This window comes from Delphinapterus leucas, chromosome 6, assembly GCF_059928025.1.
Source record: "Delphinapterus leucas isolate spDelLeu-1000000601 "Yukka" chromosome 6, BTC_Dleu_Yukka2, whole genome shotgun sequence".
Lineage (NCBI taxonomy): Eukaryota > Metazoa > Chordata > Mammalia > Artiodactyla > Monodontidae > Delphinapterus > Delphinapterus leucas.
Genome location: NC_143134.1, coordinates 75,057,216 through 75,074,260, shown reverse-complemented (window position 1 = coordinate 75,074,260; position 17,045 = coordinate 75,057,216). Strand labels below are relative to the sequence as shown.

The 17,045-nt window shown below is 42.0% G+C and overlaps 1 protein-coding gene across 12 annotated transcripts in view; it reads right to left on the bottom strand.

Annotated features, from left to right (window-relative positions):
• Nucleotides 1-418: 418 nt before the first annotated feature.
• TJP2 (tight junction protein 2) overlaps nucleotides 419-17,045 on the bottom strand; it is a 132,851-nt gene continuing 116,224 nt past the window's right edge. For 11 of the 12 annotated variants that reach the window (XM_089913280.1, XM_022573555.3, XM_022573551.3 and 8 more), the window contains 9 exons: nucleotides 16,824-16,919; nucleotides 16,019-16,098; nucleotides 15,394-15,604; nucleotides 8,493-8,593; nucleotides 7,060-7,272; nucleotides 5,781-5,891; nucleotides 4,257-4,586; nucleotides 2,393-2,478; nucleotides 419-1,355 (listed from right to left, as the gene is read on the bottom strand). In XM_089913280.1, the coding sequence (XP_089769406.1) occupies nucleotides 1,190-1,355; nucleotides 2,393-2,478; nucleotides 4,257-4,586; nucleotides 5,781-5,891; nucleotides 7,060-7,272; nucleotides 8,493-8,593; nucleotides 15,394-15,604; nucleotides 16,019-16,098; nucleotides 16,824-16,919 (1,394 nt within the window). In that variant the 3' untranslated portion in view covers nucleotides 419-1,189. The remainder of the gene's footprint in view (nucleotides 1,356-2,392; nucleotides 2,479-4,256; nucleotides 4,587-5,780; nucleotides 5,892-7,059; nucleotides 7,273-8,492; nucleotides 8,594-15,393; nucleotides 15,605-16,018; nucleotides 16,099-16,823; nucleotides 16,920-17,045) is intronic. The other variant, XM_030763787.2, reaches the window with a different exon arrangement.

The following is a 17,045-nucleotide window of genomic DNA, read 5'->3' as shown; positions in this document are numbered from 1 at the left end:
TATAAAAAGGTGCATCTCCTGTAAAAAGAAGCAAAAAATAGGAAATAATCGAAACGGCCAACACTAGCAGATCTACTTATGCAGCAGTGGTCACGGCATGTATTATTATTCTGCAGTTATTAGCAATGGTGTTGCGTGAGTTTTACCTACCTGAAACGTTCAAACGAAAAAGCAGGAAAGAGAACTGTACAGTGTACGCCCAGCTATTACACACATGGACATCCACAAATATATAATTGGAGGAAATGCACCAAAATTATCTGAGGGATGGGGCTATAAGTAATTTTTATTTTCTTTTTCATATGTCTCTATTTTCCGATGTTCAGCGATGAGCATGTCCTCACTTTTATGATCAGTAATTGAAATAAAAGCTGCCCTCCAAAGTAGGAAGTAGTGTAGAAATCCACCACAAAGCACCTTGATTACAATGTCCTCCTTTTTATTAAATTATAAAACTGACTGCAGTCAATACACACAATTTTGGGAATGTGTTTTTCTCAAGTATCTGCTTTCGTGGAACACATGGTTTTAAACAGACAGACAAAAATACTTCTATACCAACTTCTTGGACTTCAAGCTATTTAGCACTACCAAGTATAGCTATTATATATACAGTCAGAGTTTATGGAAAATATTACAAAGACAAATGTCTTGAAAAGATGACACGGTGCAGAGAAAACCATAGCTCTTAAACTGGTATAAAAATTTAATCAAAATGTTTTAGTCCATTATGGCTTTGCATAAAGCTTCAAAAGAAGAAAATTTAAGACACTTCTCATCAAAGGCACTTACATAGTTGTAATAAACTACTTCTTTGAATTCAGTTTGAGTCACATAGTATTTTTATTTATTTTTTTCACATTCTGTCTCTCATTGAAACGGTCCTGGAAGGCAGCTATTAATGAGGAAAAATAGTTATCATTTCTTAATATATATGTTAAAAATACACAAACAGAATTAATACAGATTTTGGTCCACTGAAGCAGGTAACAGTATCAGACGGTAGTGTTTCTCTTAATTCTGAGCCAAAAGCCATAAGCTCCCCAGACTCAGTCCCCTGGGCTCCCCAGGAAGTGCCCCTACATCTCCACAGTACATGAAAACTGCAAAGAACCATCCTCCCACGGCTGGTGGGAATGCTGCTCTGAGGGGGCGGCAGCGGGGCACACAAGAGTCAATCCTCGGACATCTATAATTCCGTGTCCCGGTATCGGGAAGGCTGGCCGTAATAATTGCGTTTTGAGTGTTCCGACAGCTGCTGTCGGTATTCTTCCTCCTCGGCGTCACTGCCATAACTTCCTCTGGGATCCTGATAAAGTCTGGCAGGACCTTTCTGTGGCTCGGGGGGCCTGGAACTAACAAAGTGAGAGGGTTACATGAAGCCGAAATCTCGGGCCTCCCCGCCCGTGATGCATGCAGTGGTCAACTGCCCAGGATGGCTGGCTCACCTGAGTCACACTCTGCTGACAAGCCAGGGCACTCCTGGCCCGGCTCCAGGTTCCCAGAGTGGTAGGAGTGAGGACGGGAATAACAAGGCCAATGCCCACTTGAGCAGCGAGTGGGGAAGCTGGTCACGTGCTCCCTGACCTAAGAACTCTCCAGCCGGATGTGGGTGCCTTCTTAAGCTCACTGGCTAAAAGCTCACAAGCAGAGCAAGTTCTTTGCCAGTTTCAGTCAGTTATACCAAATCCCCTCTGTTTCCAGGGGCCACTTGGTAGGCTGTGCCACAGTTCAACTGGCAAAGAAGAAATCTGCCTCTAGTTTTCTGTTGCGCGTTAAAACTAGACTCCAGTTTCCAGTCAGAATGGCTGCAAGAAAATGTGATTTTTTTCCTTTTGTTTCCTATTCTCAGAAGCAGGAAATGATCCAGCGTAAAACCTCAACAGGAAGACACTGTGATAATTACTAGTGCTTATGTAGCACTTTCAACATAAAGCATCTTACCAACACCGGTCGATTGATGTCACCTTCCCTTCAGACCACAGCTCAGAACAAGTGGCCTGACTTTGCTAGGTGACGCAAAGGAATTAAGGAGCTTGGCTAAGAGCTCGAAAATATTAGCAATGAAACAACTGGCATCTAAGCCCCAGGAAGTTTGCTCATGTGCTACCCGAACATAATTTAACACATCTGTGCTCCAATGGGTCTAACGGGACTGACTTGGAACGTCAATGATTACACTATGTCAGTTTCAGCACACAATCAACACTACCATAAAATTTTGACTCTATGATCTTTACAATTAATTTGACTGAATAAGCAAACAGTTGACCAGGGAAAAAAAACAAACCTTCTTGTTACTTTGAAATGTAGGTGAAAAAAATTCATTCTTAGGCATCCAAGTCCTAGACAAGCCCCTTTTTTAGACCTATACCTTCCAAGCAGCTCTTACCTTGTGTACTGGGGTGGGCCGGGCTCCGGCTTGGGTGTTTTGATTGGAACTGCATAGATATCAGGATGCTTCTGAGCAATTTCAATCTGTGGTGATTAAGAAAAAAAAGAGGGAAGGGGTGAATGACTAGACAGTCAGCTTGCTCAGTCCCTGCTGGTTCCATTTTCCAATCCCATTTCAAGGAGAAGAGGAAAAAGAGAAGCAAATCTCTAGCTTCTAGGGTTGTACGTGATGCCTAGTGGTATATGTCAAATAGGAAAAATGTTTAAAACTAATGAAATTCTGCCGCATGCTACAATATGGTTGAACCTTCAGGACACTATGCTATGGGAAATAGGCCAGTCACAAAAAGACAAATACTGTATGATTCCACTTATATGAAGCTCCTAAGCTGTCAAATTCATGGAGACAGACAGTAGAATGCTGGTTAAGGGACTGGGGAAGGAGGTGGTGGGGGTCATTAATATTGACATATACAGAGCTTCAGCTGGGGAGGATGACAAAATTCTGGAGACGAATGGTGGAGGTAGTTCACAGCAATGTGAATACACTGAATGCCCCTGAATACTTACAAACGGTTAAAATGGTAAGTTTTACGTATACTTTACCACCAAAAAAAAAAGAAAGAAAAGAAAAAAGAGGTCTCTTGCCTTCTGAGATGGCCCACACTCTGTGGAGTGTGTTTCTCCCAGGGCCACTCTTGCCTGTTGAGACGAACAGTGTCCTGTCTATGGAATGTGTACCTCTAAATAAATCCACTTCTTATCTATCACTTTATCTCTCACTGAATTCTTTCTGAGATCGCTCGGTGCTTTGTGACCACCTCGAGGGGTGGGATAGGGAGGGTGGGAGGGAGATGCAAGAGGGAGGAGATACGGGGATGTATGTATATGTATAGCTGATTCACTTTGTCATACAGCAGATACTAACACACCATTGTAAAGCAATTATACTCCAATAAAGATGTTAAAAAAAAAAATGAGCTTCAGTAAGTCTTGACACCAGGAACTAAGGCCCCCAGCCAGGTGGAGGATGGAACGATGACGTTGACCCTCCTGACTTCAATCAGCTAAAGCTTGGACTCTGTCAAGCTCTGCCCCAATTCTATGCTGAATTCTCTACTCAAGCCCCCTGATGAATATGCACGTACCCTTCGTTTAAAACCTCCCCAGTTTTGCAGTTCGGGAGATGCTACTTTGGGAAAAGATCCCCAGTGTTCTCCTTACTTACGGTGAGTAATAAATCCTTCCTTCTCCTGCCTCCGCCACCAAAAAAACAAAAAAGAAAATCAGAAAAAGGCTCAGAAGCACTGCCATTGTTGTGACAAACTTAAATGAAAAAAACTCCCATAACCACTGGGCAGAATATGCTTAAATTCTTCTCTGGCTTCTGAAAGGCTTTTGTGCACATGGCACAAAAATTCAAACAGTATCAAAAAGGACAATCTACGGGCCTTTCAATTTTAGCACCCAAGGTGTGCAGAGTTTCTATGGCAAATCTGGGAGCAAATTAAAACTCAGTTATCAACTGTTTTAACAAAAAACAATTTCAAAGAGGCCATTAATTCTCTCTTGTCACACTTCCCCATTCTAGAACCTGATAAAAAGTTCTGAAGTATGAAGGGCAGAATCCTATTCGCCTACAATGTTAGGTTTTCTTGACTGGAAGAAAAAGGGATGTGCTGATAGCTGGCCACCTGGAAATGACACACATACAGGATGTGCCTTTGTATCACGCGTGTGAACGTCCTTTCATGTTTGTGGCAGGGGCAAAAGGACTGCAAATCATTATACTGCAATGAAACTTCTTTAAAATTCTTGCTGATGACACGCTAAGATGACCTAGTGGTTGAAAAAGAAATTACCCTTGCATTCTGCGCTTCTTGGAGCTCTTGCATTCTCTGCAATCTCGCCTTGTGATCCATCTTCTCAAATATTTTTACTTTGCCCAGGACAGACTTGGGGGCGCTGTCCTGCTCCTCACTGCTTTCTCCCACCTCCTCACTCTCTGGGGGAGGGACGGGAGTGGACGGCTTCAGTATAGGCCGTCCAAAGGTGGGTTTTGCTGCAATAGGAGGTGGACATCCTTTGGTAGATGTCCCGGGAATTTCATTACCGGCAACAGCTGAGGGGTTTGACTTGTATTCATAGGATCTAGAGAAGTCAAAGGATTCTTCTTTGTTTTGGGTTTTGGCCTGCAGAGAGCAATGACATAGTTTTAACCGTGAGCTTTCGGTTTATTTTCAAATCTCTATTAGTGATTTAATACACTCCATTTCCTGATCAGTTTCCAAAGGTGGTCAACAAATTCCATTCCGACAAGGAATCAAATACGGCAAGGCACACGGCCACTGATCTGGCATCCGGAGCCCTACCTCACTCCCTACAGAAGAGAATTAAGTGCTCAGCAAAGCAAGAGGGTGCTGGGGACGTGCTAGGAGGCCCGCAAGTGCTAGAGGTGGATCAGACCTCACTTTGTACTAGAGGAGATCAGAATTTTGGAGAAGACCTCAGAACAAGTCAGGCTTCAGGATGGAATAGTGGCTCCCGAGTTCACACCACGCGGAGGGTGCGTGCCCCGGCCCGGAGGTCCAGCCAGAGGTGCAGGAGACTGGGGTGGGGAGTAGGGAGGGAGCATATCACGCTGATGGCCACTTTTTCTTCATACTTCCATCCTAGGCCTGCTTGTCAATTTTCACTGTTCTATTTTAGGAGGTCACCAATTACTTCTGAAAGCCCAATCAATTATTACTTTCTTCTTATCTAAAGTATTGAGTTAGAGAAATTTTATTGGGTTATAAGGAAAAGCCTAGAGTCATAGCTTTGATTCAGAGAGGGGTAAACCATCGTATGACATACGCCCACGTGTCCTCGCACTGATTCTGTTCTGGACAATGGTTTATTTAAAAAATAAATTAAATGGTCCTCATAATGAGACGCATTGTCAACAATGGTGGTGATTGTTTTCTTTAGCAAGTCACCAGGAAGGATTTTTCAGGTGCATCTAAATCAGATCGTGGGCAGAAAAATTTAATTGGACAGAAGAAGAAAAACAGATTCTAAGACAGGTGATTCTGGGCATGCAGTATTTATCAAACTTTTATTCTTTCTACATAAATAAACAAATAAACCAAAACAAAAGGAATCAAACACTAATAGTCCTAAAATTATATGTTCTTCTAAAACTGCCTTTCCATTCTACTATTTCACCTTTTCCTAATTTTTGGTTTCACCCAAAAGGCCAAAAGATAGGCTCTAATAGAGAACCTGGTAAGTCAAAAACATAATCCAATACCATATTATTGTGCGTGCTCCTCCCTGGCTATGTGAGGAGCTCCAGGGGCATATGCTTCCTTCTCCTTCCCATCCTGGGCTTCCCAGCCACGTACCTGGGGCGGCTCTGGCTTGAATGCCGGGGGCGGGCTATTGTCCCTAAGTTGATCTCTGCTAGCAGCCCTCCTCATCTGAGCTCCTGGCTCTGGGCTAGGTTTCCTTATGCTCTACAAGACATAAAGGTTCATTCATAACAAGAACATCCCAGCAGAAAGAAGAGAGCACTGGTCTGCTTTGCTGGAGTTCTTCAAACTTGTGGGAATTCAGACGTTAAGGTTCATAACTTGCGTAAGTTGAGCTACTGACCCAGTGCTTCTTTACTGAAAAGGCAGGTACCAGGCATATTCTCCCATTAGCAAGTGCTTAAGATACATTTTCCCAAAACTAGCTGCATCTCTCCCTTTAAAGTACGAAAACAAAAGGTCTTCCTAAAGTCTAAAATCTCTTTTGTCACTAACAGCTGTTAACATTTTAAAGCATTAGCTCAGCTGTATCTGCAGACATTCATGAGTTAATTTATTCTTTACCACTTCTCCAGCAGTATATACTAATTTGTCATGGTGAGTTGCTCCTCCTTTCAACTTGTATTTTTGGTACTTATGCTTCGTAAAGATAAAAACCATTCATTGAAATGAGCTAAACTGCTAAAGAGAAGTCCACAGTAATAATTATCCAAATATATGGAGCGTCTTGTCTACAAAGGTAATTATCCCAATGTTCTCTGAGGTGTAACTAATAATCGCTCTGATCCTTAGTGCTGGCAATGTGATTCCTAGGATCACAGAAGCTGTCTATTCGCTGGTCAGTGGATGCATAGTACATGAGATCAGACATATAATTAATCAGCGAACTCAATTAAAAAATTGAAATACAAGAGAGAAGGAAACTGATGGGGAAACAGGAGTTTTTGCAAGATTAGAAAGGTTAAAGGTAGGGTGGAGAAGAAAAAGCACGGATACCTAAGAGTACAGAGAGAGACCTAATCAAAGGTTACAAGTAAATATAACAATACTGTATTTAAAAATAATGTCCCACTTGTAATTTGGACAGCTGGCCCGATATCATGACGTCATGCCCGACAGCATCTGTGTGATGAATGCTGATCACTCAACGTCTCCCAGCGCTTAGTTCCTGTCCCACTCCCCCATGGACCACATCCACAATCATACAGGCACTGGCTTGGAATGAGAGGCTCCCTAGACATCGTCCACTCCAACCCTTAGGAATACCTGCCACAGCACCCTGAATAAACAGCTGGCCGGAGGAATTCAAGTGAAACGCCAGAACCTCCTTTTCCTGCCCAGGGCCGGGCAGCCCACGGCCTCCTCGCCTCACCTCCTCGTGCTGCACCGGCTCCGAGGAGCGGGTGATGGAAGACACCAGCGGCTCCTCAGCTGGCTCATCCAGCTCATTGTCAGTGTAGGCGCCTCCTTCGCCGTCGGTGTCTTCAAAGTCACTGATGAGACGGCTGTCGCAACTCAGATAGTCCGCGCCCATGGCGGTTAAGTAGGACATGCGGTCTTCGGGGTCATCATCCATCCCTTCCATCTAGAGGAATTTGTTTTGGAGGGTCAGTGGGATCTGACATGGCTCCTGGGAGTGAGGACTCAAGAAAATTCCCAAGGGCACAGCCAAGTGCCTGAAACCTTGACTTGTTCTAGAAAGGGAAGTCACCTTTATCCTCCTGGAATCACTTGGCTTTAAATTACTATGTTAATTTTTGTGCAGAGACTCAGACTAGAAACCCTCCGCCCTATCTCTCCTTGCCACCATCCGTCCTATATACCACTACTGAGCCAGGCTTCCTCAGACTGTTGCACTTTCTTCCAGAATTTGGCTCTCCTCCAGCTGTCTCTGTTGTATTTGTCTCCTACCAATAGTGCACGCTGCCTTGAGCTGCACACCTCGCCGCTCATCCATGAGATTCTCAAATCCTTGAGGGCAGAAGCTATGTCCTGTTCAACGTGTTCTCACCACAGAGGCTAGCACAAAGCCATAGTGGGTATAAGCACTCAGTAGATGCCACTAGATACTCTGACTAAACACGCAGTTCCTAAAGGGCAAGACTAGGCTCAACCATCTAATCGGTAATGGAGGCACTTCCGCAACAAAAATCGTACCTCTAACGTCTCACAAACTACCTCAGTTCAGCTGGACCACAGAATACCAGCACCAAAGGCTCCTAGAACCACAGGGAATTCTATAGTTTCTTTGCTTCCTCCCTGAAGTAGGGCTGCGTATAAACTGCCTCCACACATGAGACGCGAGCCAAGGTCGCGTCTATACAAAGTACCCAATGCTCTCCCATCACCTACTCAAATCCCTAGGACACATTCTCTGCCAGGCTTCTTTCTAAGCCAATGATTCAAACTCCATTAGCTTTTCTTCTTTCTATTAATTTTTAACCGTGTTCTCCACATAGCTCAACCTCACCTCTCCACTCTGCGTTTCCCAAGTCCTTCATAATAAGCTGTGGAGCTCAACACAAGGTCTTGTAAGCTCTGATTAGTGTGCTTGGAACAAAACACTAGTTACTACGTTAAAAGCAAAAGGGAAGTGAATGTAGGGCTGCATATATCCCATTCTGCTTTTCTTGTAAACGTCCCTTCATTTTATTACTTTTTCAGAGAATTTATAAATTTTCGAACTACTGATGCACATGTTGGGATCACTTGAAATGGGCATGGTTTTACTACATTCACTACCCTCTGGAGAAAAAACTCAGAACGCGGACTCTCACCTCATAGCAGAGTATCTGTGCCACATACCTTTCCTTCGGAGACCCAAACGGCTTCTCCTTGCTGATGCTGAATCGTGTCCTTCAGGCTGCCAAACCAGCTATCGTTGGCTGAATTTAGGTTGATTGTAGCTATAGAAATGCAAACCAAAAGGTGTGCCTCAATTTCCAGAGAAATTTTTATTAGAAATCCCATTGGACATAATTTATCCTAACTTTCATATTTAAGTTAAAACTTTGGCAGATGAAAGAGAAAGTGTTTACAAATATTTGAACACTAAATCCCTTTAGTCGAATGTAATTAAAACCATTACCATCTTGGTGCTTCCCTGGTGGCGCAGTGGTTAAGAATCGTCCTGCCAATGCAGGGGGACACGGGTTTGAGCCCTGGTCCAGGAAGATACCACAGGCCGCGGAGCAGCTAAGCCCTTGCGCCACAACTACTGAGCCTGCGCTCTAGAGCCTGCGAGCCACAAGTACTGAGCCCACGTGCCACAGCTGCTGAGACCGCGCACCTAGAGCCCATGCTCCACAACAAGAGAAGCCACCGCAATGAGAAGCCTGCGCACCGCAACGAAGAGTAGCTCCCGCGCACCACAACTAGAGAAAGCCTGTGCACAGCAACGAAGACACAGCACAGCCAAAAATAAAAATAAATAAACAAATTTATATTAAAAAAAAAACCTATTACCATCTGGCTGTTGGAGTTTACATTATAGGTGGATGTTATAAAGCTAAAAATGGATTAATTTCTTTAAAGAATGTCTATTTTTCAGAAAAGCTACCTTAAAAAAATTTGTTGTTTTCATTTTGACCTCGCCATACGGCTTGTGGGATCTCAGTTCCCCAACCAGGGACTGAAGCCAGGCCACGGCAGTGAAAGCGCCAAATACTAACCACTAGACTACCAGGAAACTCCCAAATATGTTTTTAAACAGTGTGTCTTCAGGGGCAAAGATAACACATCTGAACCAAATATAAATATGCTGTGTTTTAAAGATCAATACATAGACAGGAACATTATAAGTGAGAAAAACATATACCAAGGTACATGTTATCTCCAATAAAAAACTAAAGATAACATTTAAATGAATACCATTTTGATAGGATTAAACATTTTAGAATATAGACATAGATTAACCAAACTGTACAGGTGTGTATTTACAGAACATACATTTTCTATTCAGAACAAAGTATATCTTATGTAATGGCACTATGATTGACCAAGTAGTTTTCCAAATACCTTACATGGATTAGCTCATTTCATGCTTAAACAAACCTCACAAGGTGGGTATTGCTATTATCCCTGTTTTACAGGTGAGAAACTGAAGCACAGTAATTAAAATAACTAGCCCAAGGCCTCGCACCCAGCCAGTGGAAAAGCCTGGATGCAAACTCAGAAGTTTGCTTTTAGAGTCTATGGTCTTGGCCACGGCACGACAAACATGAATTTAGAGCACCGGTATAAAATACCAACCAAGTAAAACACATGTGATTGTTCTTCAGCAATATGTATTCATGGACCTAATGGGGATAAACCAGATAATCAAAATTGGGCCTAGGGCTTCCCTGGTGGCGCAGTGGTTGAGAGTCCACCTGCTGATGCAGGGGACACGGGTTCGTGCCCCGGTCCGGGAAGATCCCACATGCCGCGGAGCGGCTGGGCCCGTGAGCCATGGCCGCTGACCCTGCGCGTCCGGAGCCTGTGCTCCGCAACGGGAGAGGCCACAGCAGTGAGAGGCCCGCGTACCGCAAAAAAAAAAAAAAAAAAAAAAATTGGGCCTAAAATGAACAAACTGAAGGTAAATTAGGATTCTTAAAAACTATATCACACCATGGCCTGTAATTAAGGGGTATTGCATTATGTGGCACCCAAAAGAAAATTGGAACGTGTTGATAAAAGTTGTTCGGCAGCCTGTCCCACCTATCCTGAAGTCTGCATAATTCTTTGTAAAGAGCCACAAAGAACCAGTAAGCAAATTTCGTAAGCAATTATGCTTCAGGTTTTCTTCCTAGTAACGTATAGCATTCTTTCATTTAAAGAGTCCTAACACTGACCTTGGAAAATCCTGAATGAGCTTACAGTTTCCTTGGTTATTAATTATTTACAGCATTATAATAAACCGATACCTTGGACAACTCAAGGAAAATTAACCTTGATTCCTTGGACTTCTGTATCCTTATCATGGTATTTTAAAAAGATTATTGTCCTCTTGGTAACAGAGGTGAGATCGGGCATATAGACAAAATGAGTGATTGGCACTAAGTGAGAACATTCAGCTGCCTTTTAAAGCTTTATGTTGGAGCTACCTGAGATGAGTACAGTTTGTATTTATCATGAGGAAAACCTAAAGTTAAAAGGGGCATTTGTGGGGCTTCCCTGGTGGCGCAGTGGTTGAGCGTCCGCCTGCCGATGCAGGGGACATGGGTTCGTGCCCTGGTCTGGGAAGATCCCACATGCCGCGGAGCGGCTGGGCCCGTAAGCCATGGCCGCTGAGCCTGCGCGTCCGGAGCCTGTGCTCTGCAACGGGAGAGGCCGCAACGGTGAGAGGCCCGCGTACCACAAAAAAAAAAAAGAAAAAAAAAGGGGCATTTGCGAAATGCAGAAAATATGTTCATGCCCCCTGATAAAATGAAAAAAGTCAGAAACCTCTTATTGAACCCACATTGAGTCAAGTATATGAAAAAAAAAAAAGAGCTTTACAGTAACTAATTTCCTAAGCCCCATAAAAATGTAATTTCCAACTAAGTTGGTAACATCCAACTCATGCACTTGACCTCTCTTTAACAGGTGGGTGCACAGCTATGATGCTTCCCTTCACTTGAAACCAAGTTCCTTTGGTTTACTATTGGCTTCTGCTCCTTAACTTTTTCAGATTCTTTGACTACAAGCAATACTGGTTAATTCCTGTTGTTCCCAACCTCTGGACTAGACCCATGTTCCCTTGGATAGAACGCCAGAAAGTGAAATATTGAAAGGAGTTTCACTCAGCCTCCATCTCGGCTGCGAGTCGGCATCCCTTCCCAGCCCCCGCACAAGTGCACTCGGTGCTGCTTCTTCTCTACCCAAGGAGGTTGGGGAGCACCGAGAACAACAGCAAAAGGTGACATGTGAGGCTGGAGGGCTGGGGAGAAACTGGGAGTGACTGTAATGGGTATGAAGTTTCTCTTCTGGGTGATGGAAAAGTTCTAAAATTGATGGTGCTGAGGGCTATACATCTCTGAATATACTAAAAATTACTAAATTGTACAGTTTAAGTGGGCGAATTATAGTGTACATAAATTAAATTTCAGTAAAGCTATTCATGTGGCAGGGACCCTCTCTAAATGGACAAGCATCAACTGAAGTGCCCGGCCAGGGAGTGTGGCAACTTCCATCTGCTTCCTGTGGCCCTCAGAGTCCCTACGTGTCCTTGGGAAACCAAGAACTGCCTCCTGTGGTTTGGGTACTTTTGACTAGTACATGATTCACTTCTCTCCCCAGGCTTTCTCAAACACTACATTATGGCACAGAAAATTTCTTTTACAATATATAACGTTTATAAAGACTTTTTTTTTTTTTTTGCGGTACGTGGGCCTCTCACTCTTGTGGCCTCTCCCGTTGCGGAGCACAGGCTCCAGACGCGCAGGCTCAGTGGCCATGGCTCACGGGCCCAGCCGCTCCGCGGCATGTGGGATCTTCCCGGACTGGGGCACGATCCCGCGTCCCCTGCATCGGCAGGCAGACTCTCAGCCACTGTGCCACCAGGGAAGCCCTATAAAGATTTTTAAAAAGCGTAAAATAGTATCACTAATAGCATTTGTTTAGCATTTCCAAAATCTCAGGACTGAATTATACAAATTTCACATTAATGAAATCTTAGAAAACTGATAAAAGTGCTATCCTTTGGTACTTTAAAAATCCCACAGTTTCATACAAAGGGTGGCCCTGTGTGGGTCTCTAAGTCCATAATTCCATTTCCGTGGTATTTAAACCATGAACTGAGTGCTTCAGGAATTCCAAGAAAGCATGTAACTTAAACTTCAGGTTTTAAAAAATAATTTTTGCAACATATGCATGCAAATGTATTCTAAAATAATTTTTTTTAAATGAGGGGGGAGGGTTGGGCAGCCTAATATTGTAATTTACATTGACAAGTTAATTTGCTTTGGGGCAAATCTCAGAATGAAGTTTCCCTGGTCATCTCCACTTAATTAAGAAGTATCTTGAGTTTGCAAGAAGAGCCATTTTAATTTTTTTAGTTTTTAGGTAAAAGGCATTTATTATATTGTAAAAATAGTAATGGACATATGTAAAAAAACAAAAGACCAAATAATTTATAAAATAAATTATATCTTTCAAAAATGACCAAGACATAACAATAAGTATAACAGTACAAAGAATGTAAATCAACAAGCACTAGCAATGTTAGCTTCTCCTGTAACCACTCACTATTATTATCATACTAAGCCCTGATTTGTCCTATATCTGAAATACTAACAATTTACCAACACACTAACAGTTTACAAATCTTCAGTTCTTCTACTCAATCACGTTTACTACACAGTAACTTCAAGAAGAGCCATTTTCATACCGTCATAATTAAATAATCACCTGCGGGAAACAAGATTTTCTTGTTACTGTGCAACAAGGAGAAAAGAAGGATATTGAGCCTGCTGAGACCACCTGCAACATAAGCCTTGATTTTGATTTACTGTTCATCATAGTAGCTCTATCTTTCCCAATTATTAGTTCATTAAAATGACATAAATTTAAAGTAATAAAAAAACCTTGGATTTTGGCCATGGTGCACACGATCAAATCACAGCCTGGCCAGGCTGAGTGAGACACGAGGCATAGAAAGCACTCAGTGGGGCCATTCACACAGCTCTCAAGAGTTAAACTTAGAAGTCTGGAAGACTGCTGCGAAAGGCCATCTCACAGACAGCTGGGGCCTTTTGATAAGTTACCTGGCAGCCTGCTCCATCCATCCTGATGACCAAATAATTCCATACCGAAGGTTGGCAACCTATGCTGACAGTGGATCACCTCAAAGTTCTAGATGAAACTGGACACTCACAGAGTCACAGCCTCCAACTTTAGTTATCCCCAAACCTTCAACTTCCTGATTAGCTTAGTCGCAATCATATGGACCTCAGTTCAATGGGCAAATTATCTATTAAATGGAGAAACAGCACTATATGACCCCTTTCAGCATTAGGATAATACGTCTGTGCTGTAAAGTATATACAATATTGGACCCACAGTCAGAGACACTACAGTGTTAGTCTGGGCTTAGCCATACACTAATGTGTGACCTTGTGGAAATCACCTGGCCTTTCCTATGGCCTAATAAGTCTGTACCACTGTTAGCCATTGCTATAATAAAAATAGTAATGATGATAATAATAATTATAGTAGTAGTAGTAGTAGTAAAAACAACAGAGGAAAGGTTATATATGAACATACCAAAAGCACAAGCTCTTAAGATGCTACATTCACAAAAACCCAGTTTATGACATACCATTCCCTTCTTTGCATTGGCTAGATTACCTACCCCTTAGTTTGAGCACTTCACCATAGTGGTAAGTAGTGCATCTCACTCTTTAACAAGAAAAGCCAGTAAGAGTAAAATAGGGTCTAATGTGGACATTCATCATTCATTCACCCCCTTCCCTTCCCTTCCCAGTGTCAGATAAGCTAAAAATGACACATGTTGGTGATGACTGGCACTGAACTCAAAAGAGCTATCATTATCCTAAGGATATTAATTACATCCACACAGTCTCCTCATGTTGCTCCCACAAAACTGCATGACCAAAAACTTCATGCCACCCTGTTAGACCCTTAATTATACCACATTCACAGAACTAGTCATTTTCATAGATAGTGCATGTATTCAGTTACTAAAACAGGTCACATTCTTAAATCATTTTATTTTCATGAATAACAGTAGCAGTAGGCAGTAGGTCTTCATTTCAGGAACTTTAAAAAATATTCTATGGGACTTCCCTGGTGGCACAGTGGATAAGACTCCGTACTCCCAATGCAGGGGGCCCGGTTTTGATCCCTCGTCAGGGAACTAGATCCCGCATGCATGCCACAACTAAGGAGCCCACCTGCTGCAACCAAAGAGCCCATGTGCCGCAACTAAGGAGGCTTGAAGCTGCAACTAAGGAGCCCATGAGCCGCAACTAAGACCCAGTGCAACCAAATAAATAATATTTTTAACAATTCTATTATGGAAAATTGTAGACATGCACAAAAGTGGAGAGAACAGTTTAACAAACTCCCATGTACACATCACCCAACAACTATCAACTCTTGGCCAGTCTGGCCTATAGTCCCACTTAAGATTATTTAAGCAAATCCCAGACATGATATTAGGTCACCCATAAATATTTTATTTAGCATATATGCCTAAAAAATAAGAACTCTTAAAAAAACCCATAATCACAATATCATTTTCACCTTAAAAATAGGAGTAATAAATCCTTAATATCATCTAATATCCAGAGTGTTCAAGTTTCTATTTCAAGGACATTTTAAAATAATGAAACCACGTTCTGATCACCTTGTAAGTCAGCACATGCATGGATGGTAAGCAGAGAACAATGACACAATCCATAACAGATATGGGTACTTGGTGCTACACCAGGCTTAATCACTAGCTTCGTAGTCTCACCCCAAAATTTGAGCCTCATCAAAATGACCAGGTATTGTGTATTATGGATCTTTATGATCATTTTCAAACAGTCAAAATTACAAAGCTAAATGTACAAACGCCATGAGTCTACTATACTCACTTTATAGGATTAGCGACTTTTCAAGGAGTCATGAATAGAATTTCAGATTACTATTCTCCATTCTGATTATTTTCCTATTCCTTCCATTCTACAACTCTCTATTTCTCACTTTTGAGCAAAGAGACTACATTCTGCATTTCACTTACCTGTGAAAAGATGTGCACAAGTTTTTTTAAGCTTGTTGGCTTGGTCGAATAACTTCCGAGAGCTTTTGTTGGATGACGGATTCAACCTCTGTCTCATGGTTTTGACACCTTGTCTAGAGTCTGGGTTGAAAAAAATCACAATCGGGAACCACTGAGTATAATTCAACAGGTCCACGGCTTTAGGAGTCACATCCAGGAGCGCATGTTTTTCCTGTTAGAAATGGGAAAAAGTTACATAAATGGGTATGTGAGTGAATATGTAAAGCCACATAGCATCAACGAGTTTGTATTGATAAGTAAAGGCTGCATCAGATAAAATGTACCAATTTAAATCAAAAAGCAGAAAATGTTTCCCTCCACTTTAATATTACCAATCTATGAGAACTTCTGAGAAAATGAATTAACAGATTATTTGGTATAATGCTTAGAACTCAGAGAGAACCAACATATCAGTGCCATAGAACATCAGCTGGTTTCCACACACTGAAACAGCTTATGTTTATAGTCAGCTTTTACCATTAACGGTTAATAATTATTAAAAATATAGATTCTATTCTTGAAAAGACTGCAGCAATCCATGACCCAATTCTTTCTGACAGCATGGCCTTCTGGTGAATTTCCTCACCTGTTCAATAATTTGCCTCACGGTATTTAACCGCACCACCCCGGAGGATTTCTCAGATCCCGCGTCTCTTGGTTCCGTTTCTGCAAAAGCAAAAAAAAAAGGGGGGGGGAGGGACAGAGTAAAATTTTAGAAACCAGTAACAACCAAGTACACCAACCTAGCATCAGCAAGGATGGGACAGCTAACATTCGCTGTCTCCTAATGAGAGGCAATGGGAAGGACCCACACTACCTGTTTAACCAAAATCTAACCAGGGGAAACAGGCCAGGCCAACAGGGAACATCCTATGAGACAAATGGCTTGGACTGTTCAAAATATCACATTACAAACTAATTTAGAAAAAGGAGGAGACCAGAAAGACATAAAAATCAAGTGTACTGCATGCTCCTTGGTTGCGTTTAAATTTAAAAAAACCAGTAGCAACAAGCTATGAAAGACATAATTGGGATAAATGAAGAAAATTTGAATAAAGGACTATATACTAAATAAAATTATTGTATCAATGTTAAATTTCTTGGCTGTGATAATGGTATTGTGGTTGTATAGGAGGAGAATTAGGAGATTCACAGAGGTAGGAACTGTTATAATGCCTGCAACTTAAACTTTCAAACAGTGCAGCAGAAATTATAAAAATTTGTGTGTGTGCCTGTGTGTGTCTATGGGGGAAAGAGTGTAGATGGCAAAACGTTACCTGTTGACAGTGACCCCAGATGAAGGGTATGTGGGTGTTAATTATTTTTTCTGTATGTTAGATATCTTTCAAAATAAAAATTGGTGGAGAAAAAAATATCACTGACAGACTTACTAGCAGTTTGGAACAGGTCAGGCAACTCATTTGCCAACTTCTCCAGGGCTATATCTGCTATGGGGCCAAATAAGACCACAGGTCTCTTGAAACCAGCTGAAATGAGATAAGAAAAGCCATGAAATTAGGTATAAAATAAGCTAGGAGGATATATTGTACAACATGGGGAATACAGCCAATATCTTATAGTAACTACAAATGAAGTATAACCTTTAAAAATTA